The sequence below is a fragment of the Natrix helvetica genome (assembly GCF_964273705.1).
Source record: "Natrix helvetica genome assembly, chromosome: 3".
Taxonomy (NCBI): Eukaryota; Metazoa; Chordata; class Lepidosauria; order Squamata; family Natricidae; genus Natrix; species Natrix helvetica.
This window is the reverse complement of record NC_138549.1, coordinates 125,693,384-125,704,164: the sequence shown is the minus strand read 5'-3', so window position 1 is coordinate 125,704,164 and position 10,781 is coordinate 125,693,384. Positions and strand designations below refer to the sequence as shown.

At 37.3% G+C, this 10,781-nt stretch overlaps 1 protein-coding gene across 7 annotated transcripts in view; it reads right to left on the bottom strand.

The window, feature by feature from the left end:
- Positions 1 to 10,781, bottom strand: part of PPARD (peroxisome proliferator activated receptor delta) — a 146,595-nt gene that overhangs the window by 109,203 nt on the left and 26,611 nt on the right. For 6 of the 7 annotated variants that reach the window (XM_081946952.1, XM_081946947.1, XM_081946945.1 and 3 more), the window contains one exon: positions 2,008 to 2,247. The exons of the other annotated variant lie outside the window; for it this stretch is intronic. In XM_081946952.1, coding sequence (XP_081803078.1) covers positions 2,008 to 2,143 — 136 coding nt within the window. In that variant the 5' untranslated portion in view covers positions 2,144 to 2,247. The remainder of the gene's footprint in view (positions 1 to 2,007; positions 2,248 to 10,781) is intronic. 7 annotated transcript variants of the gene reach the window in all.

Genomic DNA, 10,781 nt, shown 5'->3' with positions numbered 1-10,781 from the left:
CTATCAGGAAACAAAATGGGGAAGGTATTGCATTGTCATTTTGCAATAAAGTACGATCTGGCACAAATCTCTGGCCTTTTTGCTTTGCTTATTTACCTTGCATTTGTAATTACCGAATCTGAGAAAGTATAGGTTTCTGATTATGTTCATTCATTCAGTGATCATTCAAACTTACGATAGTGCTGAACAAGGGGAGTTTATGACCAGTCCTCAATGTTGCAACCATTACAGCATCCCCATGGTCCCATGATTGCGATTTGGGCACTTAGGAACTGGCTCACATTTATAAAGGTTGCAGCGTCCTGCAATCACTTGGTCATCTTTTGAAACCTTCCCTGCCAGCTTTCCACAAGCAAAATCAATGGGAATCTGGCAGGAGGTCACAAGTCAATCCCACTGTTTTTTCCTACGGTTACATGATCATATTTTGCTGTTTTCCAGCAAAAACTACCCCATTGGATTAGCTGTATTTAGATATATGACCATGTTATTTGCTTAACAATCATGTTCACTTAATGTCCATGATGACTCAACTTACAACCAAATTTCCAAGCTCAATTGTAGTCATATGTTGACAACTACTGGTACTAAATGACAAACACTGTGATGCAAAATCTGGAACCAACTATCTTATAGGGGAAAATCCCCATCTTTGTGACCAGCAATTTGAAAAGGGTTTACAACAAAGCTTAGCAGCCACTAAAATATTTTTTCAGAATCATATTTACTCTTTCATATTCTTTTCAACTTTTGTTGAAAGCTTGCTCTGTCTTGACCCATATATGCTCAAATTTTAATGTGCAATGTAACATAACAATAAATTCAGCAGATTTTTTGTACAAGCAAATGATTTTATAATATGAACTTTGTCCAATATTCTTTCAATTGGATAAGACAACTGCTTTTCAACTATAAAAGGTAAAAGACAATGTCTGTATACTATCACTCTGTACTGATTCACTTAGTGGACTCTGCCTACCTACCTTATCTATCTACCTACCTACCTACCTACCTACCTACCTACCTACCTACCTACCTACCTACCTACCCTATCATCTAACTAGCGTTTAAGATGGCTTGTGTGTTGTGATCAAATTGCAGGAATTTCAATTAATGTTGCAAGAGAAAATTAGAGTATATTTTCTTAACTATCCATAGTATTTATTTCTTTGCTTTCTTGGCTATCCATGCGATTCTCAAGTTGCAAATTTTAAAAGTATCAATATGCTTTCTATTCTGCTTCTTTCAAGTCTATTTTTTTCTTCCATAAGGTATGAAGGAGAAGATCATCACCTTCACAATTCTGATCCTTCTAGTTATAAACACATCTCCACGTACAAACTCTTTTCCAAGTCCTTCATTACTACTCTATTAAATGCTAGCCTATGATATATATTTTTTATTGATGGTCCCTTTACTATTGATAGTGAAACCTAAAAAAAGCAGCAATTTATTCACTTCAATAAATTCACTGTCAGTTGTAAGACTGGTTGTGGTACCTGTTGTCATTATTTTAATCTTTATATTTTTAGTCCTGCTTTTTCACTATCTTTATTGATTTTTATTACTAAAACTTGAAGACTATTTACATTTTCAGTCCTCAGAGTAAGTGCCCTTAGCATTTGCAATAATGACAGATCGGACAAGGATAATGGTCCTAATTCTCCCTCACAAAGGGTCTGGGCAAAGAGCCAGGTCTTCAAGGCCCTTCTGAATAATACCAGGGCATCCAGATCTCAGGGGCAGCCTCATTCCAGAGGGCAGGTGCTGCTGAAGAGAAGGCATGCTTCCAGGTTCCTAAATCTAAGGGACCCAAAGCACACTAAGTGTGCAGAACAAAAATAAAGCAAAATTTCTTAATATATTTGAGAGCTGGGAATTAATAAAGGCTATAATTAATTTGTTATAATCATAAGGAAAATGCCATCCCACTGAGAAAAAATATTTAATATATGTCCATTGCTCCTTTACGTGTCTCTAAGGCATTAATATCTTTTTCCAACCTACCTGTATACCTGGCAGATGGTGCTGAATTACCTAGACCTTCACTTGGCTCTGAGGTTCCATTTACTGCCATCACTGTCTCTTCCTTTTTCTCCTCTTCTTCCCTGACTTCAGGTACTTCCTCCTTTGACTGTTCCATAACTGATCACCTCCCTTCAATGCCAAGACTGCAGCCCCTGTCATAGTTCTGGCATCATCCACGTCTCTCTGGAAATGGGCCCCTATCAGGATGTTCCGGCTAACCTTCATGAAAAAGAAGAAAAACACAGCGAAGTTTAAAAATAATGGTGCTTATTTGTATGTGAAAAAAAATATAAATTCTATCCTCAATGCAAATTGTCTTAGTATTTCAAATACAAAGAAGAGAAAGGCCTGTGGACCGTGATGATTTGATACCACAAAAAGAAAAAAGAAAAACAGAAAGCTATGGAAAATACTTTTAAACTCTGTCTGTGTGGCATTTCACTATTCACAAAAACATGCCCCCTAAATAGAAAATAAGACTTTAGAGGGTGGGAAGCCAATACCTATCACTACTCTAAATTTTCTATAGATGGTAGGGAGCATGTGTGAGTAGATCTCCTTGAAAACAAACTACAAGTAATATACAATACAATACAATACAATACAATACAATAGGAGAGTTGGAAGGGACCTTGGAGGTCTTCTAGTCCAACCCCCTGCCTAGGCAGGAAACCCTATACCCGTGATGGCGAACCTATGGCACGCGTGCCACAAGTGGCACGCGGAGCCATTTGTCAGAGTTCACCTTTTTAAAAGCTATTTTTCGCCTTCCCCAGGTTCCAGAGGCTTTATAGGAGCCTGGGGAGGGCGAAAAGAGCCTCCCCGCCCCCCCGGAGGCTTCAGGGACCGTTCCTGATGCCTTCGGAGCGCTTAAAACGACCCTCCGAGCAAACCGGAAGTGACTTCCGGTTTGCTCGGAGGGTGGTTTTAAGCGCTCCGAAGGCTTCAGGGAAGCCTCCGGACAGTCCCTGAAGCCTCCGGAGGGCCTCCAGGGGGTCGGGGGAGGCTCTTTTCGCCCTCCCCAAGCTCCTATAAAGCCCCTGGAGCCTGGTGAGGGCAAAAAAATGTAAAAATAGGGGGGGTCGTGCATTGTGCGCGCATGCGCACTAGGGGGGGGCACGCATTGCATTATGGGTGTGGCACGCCAGCACTCGATCCCCCTGCGCTCCCCCCACTTGTGGCACGCAAGCCAAAAAAGGTTCGCCATCACTGCCCTATACCATTTCAGACAAATGGCTATTTGTAAATGTAAAAGAGATAATTACACTTATGGCTACCAAATATTCTAATTGCTAAAACTGTACTATTTCCAAAGACAAGAATTACAGAGTCTTAGTGCTCTCTGACCATGGCTGTTTGCTTGAAGATGTTTAATTACTCAACTAGATAACATAATCAGTGAAAGTGAATGTGGTGTTTGCTCCCTATTTATGTATAGTAAGTTGCCTTTCCAGTGTTGGTAGAAATACTGTTTTCCCCTTTGTAGTTTTTTCACCATTGTTTTCTCGTGTTTGCCTGGTGTTATTTATCTTACTTTACTTCTTCTGATTTTTTTTTAATTTCCTCTTTTAAATTCTGATTTTTTAATTCTTGTATAGATTTCCTCTAATTCTACAGAAGAAATAAAAACTATGATATCAGGAAAAAATAAAAATAGTTTAGTACAAATACTAGTTTAGCACTGTGTAATAAAACATGAATTACATCTGTTTAAATAACTCTGGGATCTTACAGAAGACTTAAAAAAAATCTAATTCAATAGATTTATATGTGAATCCTCTTTTGAAATGATATGTATATATAGTTTATCTAAATAGCTGATATAAGTTTCTCTTTCAGCAGCTTTATAAATTATCTATTTTAGAGATCAAAAATGGTACTTCTGTAATACTTGGCTCAGACGATTATTTTAATTTTCTTTTGTTATGGAAAAAGAGAAAAATCCAGAGCCTTCTTTGGTGCCTCATAATGGATACTGAGGCTCCATTCACATAGAGCGTTATTTTTGGCTTCACCTCTCACACTTGCACTGCAGGAAATATCACATATAAAAGAGAAACCATTCATCATGATTTAGAAAAAATTGCTTGATTTAAAAAAGGCTATATAAAATGAATGCAATATCTTCAGGACGAGCATTTAATGCTATTAAGGCAGATGCCTTGGTGAGATTCAAACTCCCAAATTGCAGGGAGCCGGCAGTCAGCAGAAGTAGCTTGTAGTACTGCATTCTAACCACTGTGCCATGATGGCTCTTTATAGGCACTTTAATTCAACTCAGCAAGGCCACATTAACTTTGGGAAATGTATTCCTCCAATCAGCATATTGCTACATGTATTTTTTAATTAGCAAATGGCATCTACAGAGGTCATGCAATCACTGATTAACAATACTAATAAAACACCTACACAGAAATACAAATATAAGTTTTAATAAAACATCAGTGCGTGTGTGTGTGTGCGCACGCGCGCATATGTATATGTGAATATATGCAATATGTGGGCAATACAATATACAAGATAAAGTTTTAAGGTAAAACCATGATAAAAATCACCATAATATGGCACCACAGACTCACAGTAGGATAGATGTTATAATTATGAAGGGGTATGAAGTGTAGACTACCTTCATAATAGTATAGCCTGGGCAACATTCTGTTCTAACAGAGTGGCTGAAAGTCTGCATACAAGCAACTGAACTGGATATTGCATGTCTCATGGTCAGAAATACAGACGCATCTACATGTATGACACAGTACCTAAAATGTGATCCCTTGTGAAAGTAAATCTGTAAAAGATTCCAAACTCATATACAAATTGAAGGCTACTGATAATTTCTACTGAAATTATCCGGCCCCATCAACAATATCTATGTCACATTTTTCTAAAAGAATTACCGCTAATCGGGGTGTTTTGGAACAGGATACAGCACCCATATAGCTATTGTCACAAAGGAACACAGAAATAGTCATGAATGGGAATAACACTTCTCATTTCCCAAGATGGCAGAGAGGTTTGTTCCTGTGAAATTAACACTCATTTAAAAGCTTTATCTATTTCAGATAAATGCAAGACCAGACATCTCAACGTATAAGAAAGCAGCTGTTAACAATTTTAAGTAATTAAAAAAAGGAACCAAGCGGAGAACACAGCAGACTCAAACTAACATTGTGCTGTAAGGCATTTTGGTAGTTTACAACATGAAATAAATAAAAAAAGACTTTAAAAAGTCAGCAGGCTAGGAAAGGTTTCTACTACTGTCAACTAACAATACTGGGATAACAACAGTTAAAATGCTCCAGGGAGATGCATTCAAGCTTTTGAAAATTTTATCTATAGCAGCAAGATTATGACTAGTGAACAAGATGTAATTTAAGAGCAATAAAGCTGAGAATGTTCCCTTTCAGCTATCTGGACCTTTAGTTTCCCACCTCTCCCCCATTAAATGTTTTTGACAAAAATAAAATCTAAAGCAGAAAGGAACACATAATATTAAACAGGATGACTATCTCGTGTGCCAATAGCAAAAAATAAACTGCAGGTGTTCTTATCCTAAATGATTGCCACATGTTTGGTCTACCTCCAATAGCTGTACCAGCCAGATAAGCAACATCTGAATGCAATACTGAATCCTGAAATGCTGAATTTTTAAGAATTTCTTGGCTAACAGTATTGTACATATGCAGCTAGTCTACCTATAGTGCATAATGTATTTTCTTTAATAACTAAAACAAACAGATGAAGCAACAGTAAACAAATCACAAAAATAATTGGAACAGGATTTGTTTGTTTTTGTGCCTTTGATTTCTAGTAACTTCCTGGACTAGCCCGTGTAGTTTTCTTGGCAAGATTTTCAGAAGTGGCTTGCCAAGGCAGAACTAGAAGTCATGGTCTCGCGGTTTCAATCCTGATAAGATTTATTTTTATTTATTTAGAAAATATATAAATTTATGTATGATAAACAGGAAAAAATTAAAAATGAATACTTTTTGAAGATGCTCACTCTGATTTTTTTTAATTTAGCTATTAAAAAACAATAAACTATATACAGTACTGTGCAAAAGTTTTAGGCAGGTGTGAAAAAATGCTGTAAACAAAGAATGCTTTCAGAAATATAAATAATGATTGTCTATTTTTGTCAATTGTCAAAATGCAAAGTGAGCGAACAAAAGAAAAATCTAAATCAAATCAATATTTGGTGTTTGCCTTTTGCCTTCAAACCAGCATCCATTCTCATAGGCACACTTGCACAAAGTCAGGGATTTTGTAGGATTATAGTCAGGTGTATGATCAACCAATTATACCAAACAGGTACTAATGATCATCAATGTCACACGTAGGTTGAAACCCAGTCATGAACTGAAACAGAAACAGCTGTGTAGGAGACTTAAAACTGGGTGAGGAACAGCCAAAGTCTGCTACCAAGGTGAGGCTGTGAAAGACAGTTTCATGTCATGGCAAGATTGAGCACAGCAACAAGACACAAGGTAGTTATACTGCATCAACAAAGTCTCTCCCAGACAAAGATTTCAAAGCAGACTGGGGTTTCAAGATGTGCTGTGCAAGCTCTTTTGAAGAAGCACAAAGAAACGGGCAACGTTGAGGATTGTAGACACAGTGGTCGGCAAAGGAAACTTAATGCAGCAGATGAAAGACACATCAAGCTTATTACCCTTCAAACGGAAGATGTCCAGCAGTGCTATCAGCTCAGAACTGGCAGAAACCAGTGGGACCCAGGTACACCCATCTACTGTCAGGAGAAGTCTGGCCAGAAGTGGTCTTCATGGAAGAGTTGCAGCTAAAAAGCCATACCTCCGACGTGGGAACAAGGCCAAGCGACTAAAATATGTACGAAAACATAGGAACTGGGGTGCAGAAAAATGGCAGCAGGTGCTCTGGACTGATGAGTCCAAATTTGAAATATTTGGCTGTAGCAGAAGGCAGTTTGTTCGTCGAAGGACTGGAGAGCGGTACAATAATGAGTATCTGCAGGCAACAGTGAAGCATGGTGAGGTTCTTTGAACATTTGGGGCTGCATTTCTGCAAATGGAGATGGAGATTTGGTCAGGATTAATGGTGTTCTCAATGTTGAGAAATGCAGGATTAATGGTGTTCTCAATGCTGAGAAATGCAGGCAGATACTTATCCATCATGCAATACCATCAGGAGGTGTATGATTGGCCCCAAATTTATTCTGCAGCAGGACAATGACCCCAAACATACAGCCAAAATCATTAAGAACTATCTTCAGCGTAAAGAAGAACAAGAAGTACTGGAAGTGATGGCATGGCCCCCACAGAGCTCTGATCTCAACATCATTGAGTGTGTCTGGGATTACAAGAAGAGACAGAAGGATGTGAGAAAGCCTACATCCACAGAGGATTTGTGGTTAGTTCTTCAAGATGTTTGGAACAACCTACCAGCCGAGTTCCTTCAAAAACTGTGCAAGTGTACCTAGAAGAATTGCTGCTGTTTTGAAGGCAAAGTGTGGTCACACCAAATATTGATTTGATTTAGATTTCTCTTTTGTTCATTCACTGCATTTTGTTCATTTATGAACATAAATGTTTAACACTTCCATTTTTTAAAGCATTCTTTGTTTACAGCATTTTTTCACACCTGCCTAAAACTTTTGCACAGTACTGTATATTTTAATAATAATAATAATAATAAATATTTATTTCTTAGCCGCACCCTCTCCCGAAGGACTCGGGGCGGCGTACAATAAAACATATGAAATAAATATATAGACAAGACATACATATTACAAAAACATATACCAAGACATGTACAAGGAGGAGGTCGGTTAATGAATAAAAACAATAAAATACAATGTTTAAAAACCCCTAAGTAATTGAATGCAATTAAAATACCCAAATAAAAACCCGTCAGGAGCGATATAGTTAGATCAAAGTTGAGCCAGGCCAGCTACTTGGAATAGGTGGCTCTTGAGCTTTATACTATATATATATTTATATTTATATATTAAAAACTATCTAAGTATATACAATAAATGATTAACTTTGTTTGATAAGCACTTGTCAAGGGGAAGGTATTGTGCATTTTTCTTGCTTTGGCAAGTAAAGTGTTTTTTTAAAAACAACAACACAGTATAACATTATTGAACAATTTGAATTCACCACAGAGAACAAGAGCTGGAGTTCAGCATCATCGGGAAGACTACAGATTGATCACCTCTATCATATGGAATCAGGGACATCATTATGACACTGGCTTTTGCTGTTCTTCAACTGACAAGCACAGGACTGTCACCCTCCTGGCACAGGGCCGGATGTGTCACACGCTGGCCACACCCACACCCAGTTAGCGAAGGGGGGAAAGTCCCGATACATCACGTAACGCGATGTGATGATGTGAGTTTCACATCTCTGGACCAGCAGTTCTTCCCATTATCTTTATAGCAGTATTTATAGTAACTATAGCCTATTAAAGTCCAGCAGAACAGATAGTCCATTGCAGTGGATTTCTACAATTATTAAAGCATATAAATGATATAAGGAATAATGTGAACACCAGGATTCAGAAAACTAACTGCAGTGAGCTAGTCTCAGGAATAAGTTACAGACAATGCTAAACTGTTACCTTGCACAAGCAACCCAGAAAAGCATGAATAGGAAATCTGACACTTTTTTCAATGCTGTTGTAACTCTGAATGGTTACTAAATGAACTGTTGTTAAGTCGAGGACTGCCTGTATATTATTTAGGATTTCCTTACAATTCTGTACAATAGGCCACACATTATGATTTCTATGCTGCAGGGGGGAAAATCAGCATTAGTAGGCCAAGTTGTTAGGAAAAAAGACAATCCTGAATGAAAGCCTGATAAGTATAGAACCTCCATACAGAATGTCAAACCTGTTTTTGCTCTCTAAACCCCTCAAAAGTAATTTGAAATAAACTTTGAAAAATTGAGACTAGATGAAACAATCAACTCATTAAGTGCTCTTTCTCAGTGACTTAAGAATTCAGAGAGAAACACACACACACACACACACACACGGTAGGGTGGAGAGAGAAGAATTCCTTCAATGCCCTGCTTCTGAGCTACACAGCTTCTAAGGTAATAGAACTCTTCATCCTCGCCACATACATTAAAAATGAATTATTAGAAATTCTATCCCACCTATATATTTTAATATACATGGCATGCATTTGCCTGGCCTCCTTTTACCATGGGGAAAAATCTGGAAATCTACCCAGCTGCAAAAGTATTAATCCTTCTATTTCTGTGAAAATGTTACTATGAATTGGGAAACAAAAATGCAAATATCAACTATTTTGCCGCAGTTCCAATAGTGCTGCTGCAATGGCAGGAATAAGAAAATGCAGCCAGGATTGATTCATTTTTTGTAAATTCTTTGCAGATCCTTGTAACTCCTCCTGAACATACAACAGCCTTGAAAAAGTGAAATGAGAATTTGGCAAGAACTACTTGCAATCCAGAATGAAGTCTGTGGGACTGCAAACCATCCACAAAATTCTTAACTTCCTTGTAATTTCCATTAAAGCTCTATAGAACATGTAGTTGAAGAAAAATAAAGTAATAATTGTTTTGACAGAATGATGGAGGTATTCATATTTCAAAGATCTTCAGAATACGATATTAATATATAAAGCATGGATCAAGTAATCAAAATAGTGACACATTTCAATTTATTTAGTGTAGGTTTTATATGTTGTCTCTGAACCAGAAATAAATAGGCTTTTCTCTTAACAATGTCAGAGTTATAAGATCACCGAGGTCTGAAGCTGTTTTCAAACTAGGGAAAAATCTTCATATGAAGTGCCCCGGGTCAGATTTCTAAACCTCCTGAGAACAAGCACAATTCTAGGACATGTATTCCTATTTCTATTCACACCAGTGGAAATAAAGTAGTACATTATTGCGTTTACTTAAGCATCAATCAGCAACTTATTCCCAGAACTCATTTTAAAAGAAGTTATCAATAGGTATCTGCTTTGTACACTTGAATTACTAAAAGGAAAAACAACTGTTTCCACAAAGTACACTATTTTCCTATTTATAAATGATAGTAGTTACCACCATAGTCTTAGTGCTGTCCTAGATCATACCCAAAGACAGACTGTATCTAATTGGCAGACAACCCATATATTGGCAGAACAGGCTTGCAAAACAGAAAATGCTGCTATGTACCACTATTATTACTAGAGATAGGCAGAACACCTGGAAAACTTCCCAAGGACATCAGGTCACAAAACAACATGTTAATGGCAGAAGCATGTTACTGATAAATGGTACCAATTACATTTACAAAACACTGGCCACTGTTAAGGAATTACAACTTACATTCTAAGAACAAAGCTTCTTTATCACATGTAATTCTGCACTACGTGAAAGAATTAAAGACCCTGGATGAATAGTTATTTATTGGATAAATTACTCCTGGCAAATATTTGTAATAAAGAAAGATAATACAGATCCTATTTATGTGAACAAGATTTTTTTCTTAAGAGAAAACTGGTCATTTTTTTTTTAGAACTTCTGCATATAATGATACAACCTGGATTTATATTATTAAACTAATATGACAAGAGGCATCCAGATGATCACTAGAGTACTGTTTCAATGGTGAGATAAAGCTGTTATTGTTTTAACCATTTAATCATGTCCGACTCTTGGTGACTTTATTGGCAAGTGCTCTCCAGTCTACTCTATCAAGCACAACTTCTTTCTACTGTTGCATGCTCAGCTTTGTATCAGATTTGACAT